The sequence below is a fragment of the Lotus japonicus genome, chromosome 3, assembly GCF_012489685.1.
Source record: "Lotus japonicus ecotype B-129 chromosome 3, LjGifu_v1.2".
NCBI lineage: Eukaryota > Viridiplantae > Streptophyta > Magnoliopsida > Fabales > Fabaceae > Lotus > Lotus japonicus.
Genome location: NC_080043.1, coordinates 73,806,375 through 73,826,321, shown reverse-complemented (window position 1 = coordinate 73,826,321; position 19,947 = coordinate 73,806,375). Strand labels below are relative to the sequence as shown.

The 19,947-nt window shown below is 38.5% G+C and overlaps 3 protein-coding genes and 1 pseudogene across 4 annotated transcripts; 3 read left to right on the top strand and 1 right to left on the bottom strand.

The window, feature by feature from the left end:
• The first annotated feature begins 575 nt into the window (after nt 1-575).
• LOC130745807 (methyl-CpG-binding domain-containing protein 11-like) lies at nt 576-3,309 on the top strand. 2 transcript variants are annotated; one of them, XM_057598193.1, is made up of 3 exons: nt 576-663; nt 769-854; nt 2,000-3,309. In XM_057598193.1, exons 2-3 carry the CDS (start codon nt 783-785, stop codon nt 3,050-3,052), a joined length of 1,125 nt encoding a protein of 374 aa, XP_057454176.1. In that variant the 5' UTR covers nt 576-663; nt 769-782; the 3' UTR covers nt 3,053-3,309. The 2 variants fall into 2 exon arrangements, with proteins under 2 accessions (XP_057454176.1, XP_057454175.1); XM_057598192.1 differs by having other exon boundaries at nt 601-854.
• A 1,369-nt stretch (nt 3,310-4,678) lies between these two features.
• LOC130745804 (glucan endo-1,3-beta-glucosidase 14) lies at nt 4,679-7,370 on the top strand. The gene is made up of 3 exons (XM_057598188.1): nt 4,679-4,876; nt 5,783-6,813; nt 7,029-7,370. The coding sequence occupies exons 1-3, from the start codon at nt 4,702-4,704 to the stop codon at nt 7,092-7,094; spliced, it is 1,272 nt and encodes a 423-aa protein (XP_057454171.1). The 5' UTR covers nt 4,679-4,701; the 3' UTR covers nt 7,095-7,370.
• A 228-nt stretch (nt 7,371-7,598) lies between these two features.
• On the top strand, nt 7,599-8,906 carry LOC130744702 (F-box protein SKIP23-like; annotated as a pseudogene).
• Nucleotides 8,907-11,868: 2,962 nt separating this feature from the next.
• LOC130745805 (protein LURP-one-related 12-like) lies at nt 11,869-13,496 on the bottom strand. The gene is made up of 2 exons (XM_057598189.1): nt 13,044-13,496; nt 11,869-12,551 (listed from the first exon to the last, which is right to left on the bottom strand). The coding sequence occupies exons 1-2, from the start codon at nt 13,266-13,268 to the stop codon at nt 12,141-12,143; spliced, it is 636 nt and encodes a 211-aa protein (XP_057454172.1). The 5' UTR covers nt 13,269-13,496; the 3' UTR covers nt 11,869-12,140.
• Between the last annotated feature and the right edge of the window lie 6,451 nt (nt 13,497-19,947).

Below are 19,947 nucleotides of genomic sequence, written 5' to 3'. Positions count from 1 at the left end.
TCAGCAAGTTGAGTTTGCAGTTGTTGATTGTGTTGACGAAGATCAGTTAGATCCGCCATGATCTGTTGCAAAATGTCGGGCGGAACATTTTCATGGTTAACATGATTGTCCCTTCCGTTTGCTCCAGATCGATTCACCATTTTCAGTGAGTTTGAAGCTTAGGATTGAATTCCTCGGCCCCACGGTGGGCGCCAATGTTCCGGTCTAAATCTCCGGTCAGGGCTAAGCAATTAGGCAACAAAAGTAGAAAATAACAAGATAACAAAATGAGTAAAAAAGTGTTGGATCCCCCACCGCTTGGGCGGTGTCCTCTTTATATATTATGAAGTTTTGACCCGTTCGGGTTATGGGTCGCCTGGCCCAATAGTACAAATTAGGTAAGCCCACATAATACAAAGGCTGTAAGCCCGCTAACAGTACACTAACTAACTAACGATAACGTTGAGAATATAAATAAATAAATGATAATTGATTGACACGATGTGCGTGAGGGGACAAAAAGCGGTTTGTGATTGGAGGTTACCAAACAGGCGGGTGAGTTTATCGAAACCCGATTTCAAAATTCAATTTAGCTACGTTTATGAGAGAGAGAGAGAGAGACAAGTCACAAAAGCCCCAAACAAACCAACACATAACAATATCCTCACTGCACGCACGGTTCCGGTTTGTGTACTTTTTCTTTCCTCTTCCTTCTTTCTTTTCTAGATTTGTTTTTGAATTTGCAGTTACTTGTTGTCGACATTCCCATTCTTCAACTCACCAACACAGAGAGAAAGAGAGAGATGGAGAACGACCCACAAAGTGAACAAGTGCTGTCGGTGGAGCTTCCAGCTCCTCCTGCTTGGAAGAAACTGGTATCTTTCTCTCTTCCTTTTTCTCTCATTTTGTATGCAACTCAACATATTTGCAGGTAGTTAGTTTTTTTGTTTTTTTCTCTAATTTTTTTTTTTCACTTTTCTTGTTTTTTGTGTTAATTTATAAATTATTATTATGTTTGTTTCCATGGCTTGGTTTCTTACTTTCCAGTTTCCCTGCCACAATCCTGTTCTCTTTCAGTTTTCTGTTTGTAAAAATTTGCTGTTAATTTTTGTTTCTAGGGTTTTGCTGAAAGGGGTTAATCTTGCAATTGTGGTAGCCTTTGCCTTTTTTGCTTTTTCCAGTAACTTTTACTTTTTCTGGTGGTGCTAGCTAGTGTAGGGTTAATTTAATTAGCATAGCAGTTAGATTTGTTGTTACCAAAATTTGTCTACTTTAGGTTCAGTTGGATTTTTTTGGAAAAAAAAAATCTGTTCTCTGCTTTCATGGTAATTGTTTTGGACAATTTTCCTGAATTTTTTTCCTAGATTTAGGGTTTTCAATGTATTTTGTGGATTCGAAAATTTTGGTGCCGGAATTCATTCCATTTTTGTAATTTTGCTTACTTGTCCTGCTCTGCGTTTAATTTGGTTTACCCTTCTGGATTCTGAATTGCAACCTCCAAGTCCCAGAACTTACTAACGGGTGTGTTTGATTAACCGTTGAGAGGAATTCTTGGGGTTCCTTTGGGGTTGAACCTAATTTTGAAGGCTTTTGTAACTGATTTCCAGTATGAAACTGTCATGAAATTTACTGTTTGCTAAGGAAACAGATTAATATATATATATTTTTTGGTTCAGCACTGGTTGGTTAATTTTAGTTCATTTCATGGGCTTATGTTACAGAAAGTCATGAATTTTGCAGCAAAATATTTACAGACATACATTATTATCTGAGTCATTCTAGACCAGACCATTTTGTGAACTAATGCTTGAAGGTTTAATGATGGTCATGTCCTTCTGGTTTTGTTTTCTATGCTTTTGTACATTTTTAACATAATTGACTCTTGAACCTAATCATTCACAATACTGTTTTGCACTGTTAAGCTGTACCTATGAAATCCACAAGCCTTCTTATTAGACTCATTGTAATTCTATGCTGTATGGAAATTTCGCTATAATGCTTTTTAACTTACTCTATGCAGTTCTTCCCTAAGAAAGTAGGAACACCAAGGAAACAAAGTGAGATCACATTCATTGCTCCTACCGGGGAAGAGATCAGTTCCAAGAAGCAATTGGAGCAGTACCTGAAGGCACATCCTGGGAATCCTGCGATATCGGAGTTTGATTGGGGAACCGGTGAGACCCCGAGGCGATCAGCTAGGATTAGTGTGAAGGCCAAATCAACTCCGCCACCAGCAGAGACTGATCCTCCAAAGAAACGATCTCGGAAATCATCATCAGGGTCAAAGAAGGATAACACAGAAACTGAATCTGCTTCAGAGGAAGGTAAGGCAAAGTCTGCTGCTGAAGAAAACACGGCTGACCCGAACGATGCTGATGATAAACCAAAGACTGATGCAGAGGAAACTAAGCAGAGTAATGTGGAAGGGGACAATGTGACTGCCAAAAAGCCTCAAGGGGAGGAAGAAGCGTCGTTAGCAGAATCAGGGGAGAAACTTGTTGGGGAAGCTTTGAACGATGCTGTGATGACTGAAACCCCCCAAGAGGAGGCACCAGTAGTTGTATCAGAGAAAGAGAATGGTGCAGTTGATAGTAAGCCTGATAATGTGGAAGGGGAAAATGTGACTGCTGAAAAGCCTCAAGAGGAGGAAGATGCATTGTTAGCAGAAGCTGGGGAGAAGTTTGCTGAGGATACTTTTTACGATGCTGTGATGACTGAAATCCCCCAAGGGGAGGAACCAGTTGTTGAATCAGAGAGAGAAAATGGTGCAGTTGACAGTAACAAGGATAATTCAGGTACTGTGACTCTTGAGGTAAATGGAGGAGCTGAGAAAGAGGAACCAGTAGTTGAATCAGAGAAAGAAAATGGTGCAGTTGACAGTAACCAGGATAATCCAGGTACTGTGACTCTAGTGGAAAATGGAGGAGCTGAGAAAGTGAATCCTACTGTTGAAGACATCATCAATAACAATGCTAAGAATGAAATCCCAGTAAGTGATGGAAAAATCAACATTCAGGCTGAGGAGCAAGTTCAGAAAGTGGTTGACAATGGGATTTGGAGCTTTGCTCAATGAAGTGTAGGTTATTAATTCCTAGCACCATTAACTTTTTGTGATGCTATATTCAAATTGCTTTAGATGTTTTGTGAATTACCGGATGACTGTAGTATCATGTTATGGCTAAAGATTTGGATGTATTTAGGAGATTAATCACGTATTTGTGGTAGATTAGATCATAGTATGCAGTTCTGAATGTAGGTGTTTTGTACAATGTTCTGACTAATGTCCATTTGTGTAACAGGAGTAGGAATTAAAATTTTACTTTGCCCGAATTTCATGACCCATCCTTTACTTGGAAGAAAAAGTAAATGTGGATTTTAAGTTCACTCGTTTGTTTATCTGTAAGTAGATAGGATATATTTTAAAAAATGTTTTCATAGTCAGCATAGATTGGTAAAGTTAGTCTTATGTAAATGAAGAAAGTGATTATTATGTATTCAGTTTTTAGAATAATGATGTACTTTCACATTGGAGGTTTTTATTTTTTTCCCATTCAATGGTTGCGTTTTGTTGGCATTGATGATAATTAGATATGCTTACATAATATGTTTATATATTGTATACATTAAATTGTAAATTAAGAAAAGATACAATGAAAGGGGATGAATTTGTATTAAGTTAAATTTTAGTTAGCATCAAATAGTTGTGATTTTTTTTTACATGAGGAACACAAAAACGAAAAAGACATTATCACATTGCATCTCGGCACAACGACACAATTAAGCTAGGTGGAAGCTTCACAATTAAGCTAGGTGGAAGCTTCTAGGTATGTCGATGTGATCCTTCTCGAGGCTTGACGGGCCAACATATCCGTTGTACGATTTTTATCCCTAAGATATGTGAACAACAAACTTATGTTTTTATATGCCATGTGTTGAGCTTATGTTCTTCATTGACTTATAATGAGTTAAACAAGTTACTTATGTCTAATGAGAGGACTTTGATCCCCTCCGATAATATATAAACTGTTTCTTTATTAAACTTATAATGAGTTAAACAAATTATTTATGTCTGATGAGAAGACTTTGATCCCCTCCGATAATATATAAACTATTTTTTTATTAGACAGTTTACTGAGAATGTGAAAATACACATTTATCATTAGATAGAGAGGAGTTCCAACTCTCAACTCTCTTGCCCTTCCGCAATCAAAATAGAGGACACAACTATAGATCCTCAATGATACCACGTATACAATTCCTTAACAATATCTTAAAGCATACATAACATGCAATACATGATGTGTTTGTTCTTCTTAGTTTATTATAAATACAGCATATTTTTGTCCCGCGAGGCCTATGCTCTCAACTCTCATGGTTTTAGAACCCCCTTAATTACCCATGAGGTGAGGCCACGAAAGGTATTGAAAATCTAGTTGATGAAAAAGTTCAAAAACAAGAGTGAAAAGTGAAAAAGGTATACTTTAAGGAGGAGTCAAACTCAAAGGTGGTGATGAAGAAAGGAAGAATCTATTCTAAGCTGCTGAAAACATCCTAGTTATGTTGCAATCATCTTAATTCGATTTCAGGCCAAGAATCTTATTCAAATATTTTACTAGCCAATAATACTCATCTAGAGGGTAAGAAAGAAAGAATCTTAGTTTATGACATGCCTAGAGGAAAAGTTTTGCATCACTCTCAGGATTGCTTACGTTTTCCTCGTTCATGACGTTACCGTTTTCTGAATTACATAATACATGGACGCGCCCACATCGTTTCCACAAGTGGAATTGCACTCTAATTCTTAACAACATGCTCAGATTTCAGATGATCTTCTCTTCCTCAAGCTCCTCCTTTCTCTGGCTTCTTCTCATCTTATTCTCTGTAACATTTTCTCACGGTGTGTAATTGCTCTTCCTAAACTCATCTTCTTCACATTCTTTCTTATAAAATCAGGGGTTGATGTTTCAGAACACAGGGTACTTGTTTTTAATACACATTTTTCTCTCTAAATTCTAGGATTTAGGCCAAGTATAGGAAATCCTCAGCTTAAGATTCCAAAATCCGTGTGAGTGAAGATGTCTCATCCTATTGGGCTATGCTCCCTTATAAATGCTCATTTTTTATGTTAGATTAATAGGAGGTTTGGCATTTATCATAGGATTAATGGATTAGTAAAGGTGTTATGCTTAGTTAATTAATATGAGACCGCACTGAGTTGGTTTGATTAGGGTGTTACGGCTGGCTTGACAATTGGGGGGTTACGATAAGGTTTGTAACCTTTAGCCTGTCTCACTCAATTGTGGTCCTTGGCTGAGGGTGGTGAGAATAAGTTAAACTCTCCTTTAGTTTGAGTTTGGGGGCACTAAACTAAGGAGGTACATAACCCTCCTAGTCCTGAGCGTTTAGCTTAATAGACTTAACGTCTAACTCCTGTTTAGTCTGGGTTTGAAGGCTCCATACTCGGGAGACATACACTCATGTGGATATGGATGTAGTTTTTTATTGTAGAGACCCTGATTCGTGTTATGAACCAATTATTCCGGAGTTTAAGTTATTAAATGACATGAATGATTTTAAATTATAGTTTAAACTTATTTGTAGATTACATTTTACTATTTTAGTCATAATAACATGTTTGGATTAACTTCTTTGGTTAGAATTCAAATTTTATTAGAATTAATTCTGAATTCAAAATTGATTCTATCTCCATAAGTAATTCTAGAAAAATTTATGTTCTTTTCAAACATTGGGTTGCATGTCATGGAATTTGTAAACAAGCTTTTCACATTCTTGTGTGGTGCAGTTTCAGGTTCATTCAAAGGAACATATGGAGTAAACTACGGTAGGATAGCAGACAATCTGCCATCCCCTGAAAGTGTGGTTACTCTGCTCAAAGCAGCAAAGATAAAGAACACAAGAATATATGATGCTAATCATGATGTTCTCACTGCCTTCAAAGGTTCAGGACTCGAAATCATCATTGGACTCCCTAACGAATTTCTGAAAGACATAAGCGTGGCTGAGGATCGCGCCATGAGCTGGATCAAAGAAAATGTCCAGCCATACCTTCCGGGGACCAAGATCGTCGGAATCGCGGTCGGAAACGAAATCTTGGGAGGCGGAGATATGATGCTCTGGGAAGTCTTACTCCCTGCAGCAAAAAACGTTTACAATTCCCTTGACAAGCTTGGTTTAACAAAACAAATTGAGGTATCAAGTCCACATTCAGAGGCAGTGTTTGCCAATTCATATCCTCCATCAGCATGCACTTTCAGAGATGATATACTCCCTTTTATGAAGCCTTTGTTGCAATTCTTCTCACAAATTGGAACTCCTTTCTACATAAATGCATACCCTTTTCTTGCATATAAGAATGACCCTCAGCACATTGACATCAACTATGCTCTCTTCAAGAAAAACCCTGGGATTTATGATGCTAAGACTAAATTGCACTATGATAACATGATTGATGCTCAAATTGATGCTGCTTATATTGCTCTGGAGAAGGTTGGGTTTGAGAAGATGCCGGTGATTGTTTCCGAGACAGGTTGGGCTTCTCGCGGGGACCCAGACGAAGCGGGAGCAAATGTGAAGAATGCGAAGACTTATAACAAGAATTTGAGGAAGAAGCTAATGAAGAAGAAGGGGACTCCTTATAGGCCAAAAATGCCTGTGAAGGCTTATATCTTTGCTTTGTTTAATGAGAATTTGAAGCCTGGTCCAACTTCTGAGAGAAACTTTGGACTGTTCAAACCAGATGGAAGTATTTCTTATGATATTGGCTTTACTGGGCTTAGGTCTTCTTCAGCAACCTCGTCTCTTCTTTCCTTCAAGGTACGTGTCAAGTTGTTTTACATTGACTAGAGATACAATCGAATAAGGGTTTATAATGGCTAGAGAAACCCTCTCACAAATTAGTTTTTTTAGTAGAGTTAGGCCATACACAAATTCTTCGAGTATGAATGAATGTGTATGTATATACTTTATGTTTTGACTTTTGGTTAACTTATTCCAATTGCAAGTTTCTAATGGATGTTGCATTTTTGCAGGGTATTGAGTCATCATTGGTAATGCTCTGTGCAAGTTATGCTGCTCTTCTTCTTGTAGCATTGTAATGGGACGTGACCGAATGTATGATTCTTTGAATGCTGTAACAGTTTTCTAAACTTACGAGCAATTCAACTTATGGAAATTCCTGAACACTGACATCTGATCAATCTATTGTTGATTCTTTTTATTCCTCTTTGTTAACACCCGGCATTGTATCATAGGCTTAAGTGTATATTTGATCCTGTCTCTTGTTGTCGTTAATGATGAAGTAATGATGTTGTTTTTTCCAGCGTCAAGCAGTTTATTTTTGCAATAAGAGAATCTAAGCACAATGTCTATTATAAGTTTGTTTATTGTGGTTTAACTAAAAGTGACATTAATGTGAAGTCATTGTGTGTACTTACACGTTTTAATAATTTTAATCATTAAAAACTTGATCAACTTAACAGTTAATTACGGCCTGAGTGAAAAATTGTCAGTTTGATCGCCATAACCTACAAAATACGTCCCAAGCTCTTAAGCATTTGATCTGCTTAGGGTGACATATACTGTTTGTCTAATTTATCTCTTATTTAGCCAACAAGTCACAACTGAAGGCGGTAGACTGGTCTCAACTCCCGACGGAGCTCCTCCATCTGATTTCCCAACGCCTCGATAGCCCGCTCTACCTCCTCCGCTTCCGCTCCGTCTGTTCCACATGGCGCCGCTCTTCCTCATCCGCCGTCACGCCCCTTCACCACTTTCCCAACCCTCTCCGACGACACCGCTTCCACCTTCTTCCTCTCCCAACGCACCGTCTTCCTCATCATCCCACCGCCACTCCAACCAACCGAACCCCTAACCCCCTTGTTGTTCCAAATCAGCCAAGACAACGGCTGAACCCGCCGCCTCTACGACCCCCTCTCTTCTCACCGTGACCCCCCCTTCTCTTCCTCGCGCGTTCTCAACTTCTACAACCTTCGCGTCATCGATCTCGGAAACGTGTTCATCCTCCACCACTCCATTCCTCTGCCCGATTACCGATACTCCATCTACAAGAGAAAGGTAGTAGCGGCGGTTGCCGGAGAGGCTTGGATTTTGCTCACCATTCACGACTCCGAGAAGCTGGCCTACTTCCGAAGCGGCGGCGAGTGCTGGACACTCATCCCGGAAACACACATGCCCTATGACGACGTTTGCGTCTTCAACGGCCGGCCCTGCCCGTCCATAGATGTAATCGCCGAGCCGGTGTTTGGCGGGGACGAGAAATTCTTGGTGGAGAGCGAGGGTAGGTTGTTTCTGGTGGACAAACACTTGTCCTCTACATGTCATGAGAATGATGAGGTTGATGTTGGTGATGATGGGGTTTTTGTTGACAGGTTTGAGTTGAAGAAACCGGTGAAATTTGATGTGTATAGACTTGATGAGAATGAGAAGATGTGGGTAGAGGTAGAGAGTTTGGGGGATCGGGTTTTGTTCTTGGGGGATGTGTGTGCTTTCTCTGCTTCAGCTTCTGATTTGGGTGTTGGCAGAGGAAACTGTGTGATCTTTGAAGATTATAAACTGAAAAAAAATGGGGTGGGTATTTTTCCTTTGGATGTAGGTTGGATTTCGCTTCTGGATGATCTTCCTGATTACTCCAGCTTGATTGATTATTCCAGGTTGTTGAAGCCACCTCCGGACTGGGTCAGGTAGCATCGCCATTGATCTTAGTGATATTGGAAATGTTCTGAATTCGGAACTATAACTGACTATATGCCATAATGCATGTTTTCTAATTTTGCTGGTAATTTTAGATAGAGTTTCATACTCATGTAAATGTGCTTTCTGGATGCTGTGTAATCCACTTTTGGAACTGGTAATTGTAATTTTAAACCAAAATATGCTGTTTTGGGACATTTGGGATGTGACACTGCCGTGGGTTGGGGTGGGTGACTTCTCTAAGTTGCTGCATAATGTATCCAGGATAATTTAGGGTCAACTCTAAGGCTAAAATGGCTTATGATACTATAGATGGAATAATTTGAATAGAAGCATCAACCTGTATGAATATTATGTCATCAGTAAACTAAAACCTGATAGAGAAGCATGCATGAGTGCTTTAGTGTAAGGTCAATAAAAGCTAAGAGGCATGGTAGTGGTTGTTAGACCAATTTGCCTCACTTGACTAGCTACTTTACATTTTTTACAGTCTCAATTCTGGGTCTGAGTGGATGAGTTTGGCTGGAGGTATAAAATAAGCCCCACACTTACATGAAACCACCACAATTCAAACTTAAAATAAGCCTCACAGTGTGTACACATTGGGCTTTCCTTCTTAGATAGGCTCACCTCATCACAGTCAATTAAGTCTTTTAGTGAGGCCAAGGGATACCAGGTTGCAATCAGTGAAGTTCATGTCCAGCTTGGTGTTTTTGCCTTAAAATGTTGGAGGGAAGCTTCAATGGCAGATGCAGAGCAACAGGGTCAATTTCAATGCAAGGGGAACATTTAAGGCGGGGTACAACATAGGTCTTATCCATTTATCTTACTGGTTGCATATCATATGCCAGAAAGAGATGACTAGTCCTCCAACTGGTGTTCTATTAGCTAGACTATGCTCAACATGGCGATGGTGATGATCGAATAACATGTTTTTAGAAATCCTTATACAATTGGTTCTAAAGCCAAAATCAATTCTAGGGAGAATCTTATGTGAGCACATAGCTTCTGGGTGCTAGAATTGATTCTGAGGAAAAATTGATTCAAACATGCTAGAAGAGAAAGTGTAGAATTCTGTGTTTGTTTATGCTTTCTAGTTTCTATCATATTTTGATTTATAGCTAATGGTAAATACCAGTGTACTAGAGAGTGATATCAGTCATGAGTAATGAAAAAGAGAAAGATTATCAGAAGATACCTTTTTGATTTTCTTTTAGGTTGTTGATAGAAACTTTTTAGGTACAAACTTAAGAGGAGGTGTTTAATTGAACCCTTCAATATCAGGAACATGTAGCGGTGGAATTTATTTTAATCTACTAGTATTTACAGCAGGTTCGCTAAAGCAAGCATTGAATTAACCTTTTGTTATTGTTTTCTTTTGTTTCCTTAGTTTGTGTTGGGTCAGCAGCACTAATTGGAAAACCTTTTGACTGTATAAAATAGTTGAAACCAAACTGCCAAAAAAGGACTCGGCAAAGATTGATCATTGATGTGGAATTAATTAGGCTTTCAACGTATGTATAATTTATTTTGGTGAGCCTAGCATCCCAAAATCATTTCTTAATCCAGTTCATCAAAATCATGTGTTTTTCATTCTTTTGCAATGACAAAAGTGAGAACAACAATCATGTCTTCTTTCTGGTTTGGACTAAAGTGAATGTTAAAGAAGAAAGTGAATATTAAAGAAGACAATCTTCCTCAGTCCAAACCGATATGCAGAATGTTAACAAAGGCAAACTCTGGAAATCACGGAAGAGAAGCTTAGACTAACCTCACGGAAGAGAAGCTTAGACTTTGTAGCTCATCATATCTTCACCGTATTAATTTTTTTTTTCTATAACGCTGATCTTATAGCATTTCCTTTAAATCATTATGACACTACTTTGACATAAGAACGTTGGTTTACACTCAGCAAATTTTCAGTAATCCTGCAGTAAGAATGAGTACACATCTTCTGCTATTATGTTTCACTCTTGTGCCAGCAAATTTGAAAAAATAAAAATGGAAGTGAAATGACTAATTACTATAGTCTTGCTTTTAAACGGAAGATGAACAAAGCTGAGAAATCAGCTTGAAGAATAAAGAGGGAAGAAATTCTCATTATTCTTCTTAGAATGGTATGTTACACATTAACAACCATTTGTACTAGTTCACTGTACTGCTAGTTAGTTTATCAGTGTTTAATCACTTCATATCAAACATGTTACATGGCTATCCTCTTAATTAACCACACTTGATCAGTTAACCTACTTGTTTCACTCCACAATCTTAACCCAAATCACTTTTTCTCTTCTCTTTTTCTTCTACCAAACAACCAATAAAATATACGCACTTTCTCTCCTCTTTCTCTCTATTCATTTTTTCTATTTCTCTCTTTTATTCCTAAACCAAACATAGTGTAGAGGAAACATCAAACACACAAATAAAAAGTGCAATTAGTTTAGTTCCTTTTGGCCGGTGGTGGCCGGTGACGTGATATATAAGTTTAGCTCTATGGAATTAGCTAGGTAGGTTTCCTTTCTAATGAAACAGAAGATAACTAATAGTCAAATTAGTTGCAATTGTCTAGTTCAGGAAGGGTTTTAAAATATAAAATATATTAGACTAAAAGAAAGGAAGAGTTTTCAATTCAAATTTGTATTCATTAAATTGGTAAGTTAGAAGTCACATTACAATATTAAATTCAAAAGTGAAAGATATCTAATGCATAAACAAACATATTTCAAAAATGTCCTTTTCATAAAAGAAATTGTGATCCAAGTCAACCCAACAACATCTACCTTGATGACTAACTCCATATCTCTAAAAGGTTGTAATAATTATATAATTTGGATGAAAATCATCATGGATTTGTCTCGATTAATTATATATTTGTTCCCTAAAACGAGACCACCATATTGTATGCATCTCAGGCAGTTCCAAGGGAAAACAGTCCGAACTGAGTAATGTTTTCGTACCTGAAATATATGAGAAAACATCTTATGATCCTATCTTATGATGGTAGAATGTTACATTGCTAATTTACTATCACATTTTCAATTAAGAAAAATAGCAAACACTCTACACAGTTTATCTCAGTATCTCAAAATGCAGATTTCTAGTGATCAGAGAGACATTCATAAACTACAGGTATCGCTTAAAAAATTTAGACACGAATACTTGATTATAAAATAGTTGGTACTTCACCTTTCACAATTTCCTTGACATAAAACATCTAATTAAGATACTTGCAACTTAAAAGTGAAATGGGAATAACAATTTTGTTTAAATGAAGCATAATTTGACTTTTGAAAGGTATTAATATATATACACCAATAACCCTTTTTATTTAAGCCATTCAGGTAAGGTGAGAAGATAGTGACCGAAAAAGTTGAAATAAACACAAATCTCAACTCAAAAAAGGAACCAAACCAAACCAAAGAGCCAAGTCCTCAATCTTCTGTAGCAGGGTGCACAGCAGGCTCCGTCGTGATTCCACTATCAAAGAAATTCTCACCGTTGATCTGATCAAGCACTAGGACCAACCCCATGGCGAAGGACCCATCAAAACCAGGTTGAACGCAAAGCATGAACACTTCCTTCCCAAGCATAACGCTGGTGGTGGGGTCCACCTTGCGACGAATCTCAGCCACTAATTTTCGAGTGGAGTTGTAAATCTTGCAACAACGCTGCGGGAAACACCCTTCGATGAGATACTCCACACCGGGGTTATCGTACACCTCCACCGTCAAGGTAGTCCGTGACCGTCCGATTATTGAAGATCTCTTCACGCTGAACATTGGTTTATCACCGTCCGTTCTCTCCCCTCTGAAGCCTTCCCACCGTTGATGAAGACTCGGTTTCTGTGTTAACTCAATGACTCACTCAACTCAATGATAAAAAAGTTGAATAAAATAAAAATTGCAATCCTCTCATCAGTTACAAATAGAATTATAATCTTCAAAAGAAAATACAAATATATAGAGAAATATGATCAAAACTGAGTTCACAAGCTTAGATCTTATTCTCGGAATCAAGGCCGGCTCAAGGATAAAACCACCCAAGCAAAGGCTTTAGCCTTTAGGCCTCCAGTTTCTTTTGTTTTTTCTTAAGTAAAAGAGGCCTCCGATTTTATTTTTATTAAAGTAAAAAAGGCTCTCAAAATTAAAATTAACAAAATTTTATATTAGATCAAACATGTTTCAAGGCCCCCAAAATTAAAATTCGTTTTAAGCCTCATTTGGTGTTGGGCTGGCCCTGCTCCGAGTAGACTCGGTGAGTTAACTCAGTGAAACATAACTCGGTGAAACAGAGGAGAATGCAAAAATGACCGAGAAAGATGAGTCGAACAGTACCTTTCGGCGGAGGGTGAGAAGAGAATGACCTTGGGGATCCATGAGAACTAGCTCGTCCTTGTCACGAGTGGAGGGTCCGTAGCAGTCGAATCGGAAAACCAATTGGCCCTTACAATCGTAGACGGTGAAGCCATCACCGGCGAAGAACAGAGAGGTTTTGAGAACAGTGAGTTGGGTCTCTTGAGTGAACACATACCCATCTTGCACAACCAGCTCTTCCGTCATTCTTCTTCTTCTTCTTCTTTAATAAAAGGCTTTGAAGAGAAGAAAACAGAGTTAGCTAGTGTTCAGAATTTGAATGAGAATGGAAACGTGGAGAGGAAGGTGTATTTATATAGCTAGGTGTATGAATAATGAGGGAAGGAACATGAAGCACCCTATTGTGTTGACATGTGCTGTAAAGAGATTTCGCGTTTGAATGGGAAAGGAACATTGATGAGAGTGTGTGACCTGTATGTATTGTAAAGGAAGATCAGGAGTATCATAAATCTACATCGTCCATTATCACTCTTTTCAGTTTTTTATTTTGATTTCTATACTTTTTCTGCCTCACATTTTTATAATATGTCAATCAGAATAAAAGAATATATTCGAGATTTTTTTTTTAAAAATATATTGTCAATTCTTTATCGGTCTATCGTGTTTTGTTCAACGTTTTTCTTAATTTTATTTCCCTTAATATTCAATGTTTTTTATAAGCTCTTAATATTCAATGTAGCTTTCAAATTAAAAAAAAAAATTCATGTCTAATATTAGGTTGGTATTCCATTAATGGACAGCAAAATTGAGAAAGACCGCGTTTGTGTTTATGAAAAGTTTATTTGAATTTATTTTATATATTCATGAACTTATAATAATTATTCAAAACAATTTGCAACAAATTAGCATCTGAGAAGTAGCCAATGTTTAAGGGTTTGTTTAGTTTTTAGTTTAAAAGTAGAGCTTTCACCGAGCGGTGGTTTAGTCCCCGAAGAATAGCTCAAGTGGTAAGAGTTAGGGACATAAAGGTTGGGTGGTGTGAGACCCAAGATTTTAAGCTTAAAATAAATTAGTGAATTCCTTATTAACGAATAAGTTCGATGTATCGTGAAGGGAAACCTGAACAAGAGTTTATTGGATGAAATAAATTTATGAAGGAGAAGATTCAGGAAAAGTTCAAGGATTGTATCAAAACCGATAAGAGTTATAGCACGATTAATATTCGCCTAAGCCTAGGTCAAAGACACTAGTAAATAGCTAATTTACACTTTAGGACGCGATGGAAACTAATTCCAAAAATCTTCAGAGAAATGTTAGAATTTCTCTTATTCGTCTATAAACAAGTATTTCGATGCGAATCCCTGGAATGTACGAACGTCAAATTCCAATTCTCGGAAGTTTGCCGAAACGGAATCCCTGATAGTTCAAAAACCCTAAAATCGACGGAAGATGAAGACTTTTTCTATTCGGAGCTTCAAATAAAGATTTCATCCGCGCACGCCCACTCTAATCGACGTTCCAAATCTTTCTTCAGAAGGAAGTTTCTGCATCCGAGGTCAATATCATAAAGTGCATAAAGTGCATTTTTAATGCCGGTAAGCATTAAAAACAAGCCTCGAAAACCAAAAATCATACTGATATTTCTTTGAAGAATTAGAAGATTCAGCAGGAAGAATATCGTGTCTAAAATACGTTGGAATCAGTAGGAAAAATCGGAATTGCGAAATTTTCATTTTTCCGCATTTTCCATTTCCTATATATAGTATGAAAAATGAAAAAACAAAAACAAAAAAATCCCAAAACACACACACACGGCCGAGAGCTCTTGGAGGAAAGGAGGAAAAGTGTTTTTTTTCCAATTCTTGACCGATCGTCGTTCCGTTCGTTGCTAATCGAAGACATCGAGGTATAGTTACTATCCCTCACTTCTGATCGTCAGATCTGTCGACTTTTTCTATGTTTTTCTGAGCTCAAAGTTTGGAGCTTTTTGTAAAACTGTCCAAATAACTTGATTTCAGTGTCTAAACTTATTGCCTACGTGCTCTAGAGCATGAATATCCGGTTGTTTTCTGTTGAATCTCGCCGAATTGCCGCCGAGTTTCAATTCTGCTCAAAAACCCATTTTTATGCTGAGGTTCCGCTTTTTGGATCAAAAACTCTCGACTGAGCTTAGCTTTAGTAGGATTAGTTGTTATAAATGTCGTTAGGATCGACCCCATCTAATTTGTTTTTCGAAATTCTGATTTTGAGTTTCCGAGCTAAAAATATTGACCAAAATACCCCTGCGACAGTTTTCGACCCGATAATTTTTCTGAGAGTTTCCCTGGCCTAGATATCGCCTAAGAATACCTAGGAATTGATTTAGATCGAAGAAAAAGTTCGAAAACCCTATTTTCCATAGTGGCCGAAACCTATTTGCTTGGGTACCGTGTCCAAAAATAATTTTTGAGTCTCTATGACCTGAGCCATTGCGTAGCTCTTTCAATTGTCGAAATTTTGGCGCTGGTTTTGTGTCATTCCGAGTTCTGTAGCCCGAGTTATGCACGTTTTAGCGAATAAAGTGTTTTTGTACAAAACTTGAATCGAGTCAAAACTCATCCATTCGGGGGAAGCCCTTCCATTCGTGCCTAAATGTTGTACTCTGAAGCTTCTCGAGCTTTGTCGACCATTAGTTAGGATTGTTTCGACTGTATCGACTTGTGTTGATTCATTATTGCTTTGTTTGCTCAAAGGTTCAATTGTGGAAACCTTGGGATTGACTGAGCAAGCTTGTGAGCGAGACCTGCACCGCGAGACTAGAACAACTCGAGGTTAGGGCAACTTACTTACTAGCTATTTGTATTGTAGGCGTCGATAACTTCGACTTGAGTATTGCTTGATATTGAATATTGCTTGGATATTGTTTATCGCTTTGAATTGGAAAATGTTTTCTGGAGGCTTCGGCCGGGTGAACTTATATGAGACGTGTGTCTCCGTTTTCTGAGAGGCTTCGGCCGTTTACTGGTTTCTGTCTTATCGCTGTCTAGTGGATATGACAAGGTTATGTTTACAGCACTGCCATATTGATTCATCGCTCGATAGAGCTTGATGTATTTGCGTTTATGATTAAATTGTGCTGACTATATTCGTGCATTTTGATGCCACTTTTGGAGTGTAGAATACACTTACCTTCGTCATGACAAGGACGGGTTTGTTTTGGGAACGTTTGTTAGGTCGGACCAAGGTTCGAACCTTCATTGTTCTAGGGGATCTAGTGTTTTCTCGGGGAGTTGTTTGGGTTTGATGGAAACTTTGAACTTATAGAGTTTTGGACTGAAAATAATCATAATCTGTTTTATGTAAATAAATCCATAATATATTTATTAAGAATATAATGTTTTTAATTAATGACGATGATTCAACGGAAAAGACTTAGGAATGAAAGTGAGTTGGAAAACGGGAATGGGTCGGTGATCCTAGCTTTGGGAACTTTATTTTGAAAGGTGTTGGAAATGAAAAACTGAACTTTGGAATTAACGACATAATGGACTAATTCACGATGGAACATTTTACCTAATAAGAGAACTATTGTTTTAAGGGAACTCATTTTATGGGGAAGAATTTGAAGACGGGCTTTAGCCAAGGGTCTGGGCGTTAGTAAGGTACCTAGTAGAGTACACTTGGCACAACAGGTAGTGACGGTCAGCCGTGTAGAGTTGTATCGTGCCTGTTGATGTCTGGCGCAGCAAGCAGAATGGTTAAACCCGTGGGGTCACAACCGACTTGACTATAGCCTAGGTTTCTCGTTGTAGATGCCTTTGGTCAATGAACCAATTTTACCTGTGAGGACGAATCGTTGTTTAGCTAACCATATTGCACCCATGCATACACGCGATGAAGTGCCAAGTGGAGTACTTCGGTATAGCAGGAAGCAACGATCAGCCGTGTAGAGTTGAATCGGTCCTGACTATACCTGGCACAACATGAGGTAACGATCATCCATGTAGAGTTGTATCGTGCCTGTTGATGTCCGGCATAGCAAGCAGAAATGGTCGAACCATGTAGAGTTGGATCGTCTTGACTATAGCCAAAGGCGAGCAGAAATGGTTAAACACGAGGCCAGTGTTACGACCGTCTCGAGGTGCCCAGCCTTTAAGTGGCAATACCATTGGTTTGTCCCGTCGCCAAGCAGAGTGACGTTATTCCGGTTTGTGTCAGCATATTCTGCATTGGCACACCATGCATCTTATTATGATTACCGTTGTATGACATATCATGCACTCTAACTATAATTGTTGAGACTTGATGATTTGATGTTGATAAACATCGTTATGTGTTTTGATGATTGAATTGTGTAAGAGATTTGATAACATGTCATGTATATACCTTAGGGTAGGCAATGCATAACTTATATGTATATATACAACATATATATACCCCCTTTATCGCATGTTGGTTGTATATCTATTGTATTCTGTAAGTTGACCCTAGCGCCTTGGCTTTGTTTGTATGTTTGTGTTTGGGCGGTCGGCCTGCTGCCAGGCGTCCGTCAGCCGATTCGTGATGACTCGTCACTCGAGGAGGACCAGGAGCGTAATGACTATTACTGAAGCTTTCGACGAGGACCCGGACTTCAGGCCTGATCGAGGAAGGGTCGATGAAAGTAGTGTGGGATATGGGTGGTTAGAGTCTTTGAGTTGGTTGTTAGAGTCATAGCTCTGATTGTCATTCCTTATTTTGGGGCAGTGCAGGTCCCCGACTATTAGCTTTTCGTGTGATTCCCTTCCATGAGGATCACAGGGAGTTTGTCGGACGTAGGAAGTCTTTTGAGGCCGTTTTGGGCCGACTTACTTTCGTTGGAGGACTGTATTCAGAATACTTGACCTTTTGTTTTAGTTTGTACATAATTGCCCACGGGCACTACCTTTCCGTCACTGGAGGTCACTCGTGACGATGTTTTTAGTTGCAACGAGGGCTGTGCTTGTATTGTATATTAATCGCTGTTAATCGCGATTGGGTTGAGTCTTTATTTCGACAAGTCTTTTTATTTAAACAAAACGAAAAAAAATACCTGCTTTTCGGCTTTATTTTATTTTGAGTTACTAAAGTGACGCCACCGAAATCGGGGTGTTACAGGTGGGGTGAAGGGTCCCGGGTTCGAACCCGGATGATGGATTAATTTACTAACATTTCCAACAACTAATATTTGCCTATAAAAAAAAACCTAACGGTTGTTTAAAGCCTCTAGCTTTTACGTGTGGGGTATTGGAATGTGGGATTTTGAATTCCAATATCTCAAACGGACTGCGAAACTGAAAACCAAACACAACCTACTACGTTGTCCTCAATCCAAACACAATTTGGAGAAGCAAACGTTAACTTAGTAAGAAAATCAGCTGAATTAATACTCGTTTGTCTTAGGAACAGATAAAACAAGTATGCAAACGAGAATTCCAAAGGAAAAACATGTTTATCCTTAAGGGCATAATTATTGGTACCACTCCACATCTAATTATGTCACCCTTAAAGGGGTGAAAATACCAACTCTTCGTTAAAAAAAATACGGGTAAATGGTCACATTGGTCCCTGGATGTTTGCACCGACTTCAGAATCGTCCCTGGATGAATTTTATTAGGCTCGCGGTCCCCAGATGTGGCAAAAAATAGTCATATTAGTCCCTGACGTTAAAATCCCCTAACGTCCGTTAACCCAATTAATAAAAGTCAACATTATTTTTCTAATTTTCTTTCACTTTGGTCCATTTCTTCTTTCTTCCACCCTCTTCACCCCCTCCTTCCATCATTTTCACCAAAACCCACCCCCCATCATGCTTCAGAAACCCAGAACGTAAACCCACAATCTTCACCTCCTTCATCTTCATCTTGTTATTCATCTTCATCCCCTTCTTCCATCATCTTCACCAAAAACTCCTCTCCTTCTTCATCAACCCATTCCCCTTTTTTTTTTCTTTTTTTTTTCATATCATCATCATCAACACTCTTCTTCTCCTTCTTCAACCAACCATGCCCAAACCTTCTCTCCCAGATTTAACACAAACCCAACTCAGATTTAACACCAAATCAACCCCCTTCACCACCAATCTGAAGCTTTTCTCACCAAACACTGAAAACCATGGTTAGTTTCCTTAACCCAACCCCACCCATCTGGTTAAAGCAAGAACAAGAACGTTCTCAGAAGTCAGAACACAACACAATCCAGAAACTCAAGAAAAAAAAACCAGAGCAAGATAAAACGAGTTGCAACCCATCCGAATCGACTCGGACGCGTTGCTGAATCGCTCTCTGACTCGTTCTTCTCCTCACAAGATTTTCTCTTCTTTCATCGATTTGGGGTTTTTTTTGTTTTCTCTCTCAATTGAATCGGTGTTCGTGGATGTTGTTGTTTCCTCAATCACGTTTAACAGATCTAGCTTCCATTGCAGCGAGTTCGAATTTCGAAGGTTGAGCTAGGTCGACGCTGTTCAATCTTGATGGGGGGTGGGTTTTGGTGAAAATGATGGAAGGAGGGGGTGAAGAGGGTGGAAGAAAGAAGAAAGGGACCAAAGTGAAAGAAAATTAGAAAGATAATGTTGACTTTTATTAATTGGGTTAACGGAAGTTAGGGGATTTTAACGTCAGGGACTAATATGACTATTTTTTGCCACATCTGGAGACCGCGAGCCTAATAAAATTCATCCAGGGACGATTCTGAAGTCGGTGCGAACATCCAGGGACCAATGTGACCATTTACCCAAAAAAATACTCACATCAATTAATACTCTACCCCATCCTCACTAGCTACTTGCGCACTTTAAAGTGTGGTACTTGTGGATGAGAGTAATCAGAAATTTGTCACGGTTTATCTCTTTTCTTTCTCTCTCGAGCAGGACTAGAAAAAACAACTCTAAAAACAAACAATACAAATAAAAAACCACATTAAACTGTAA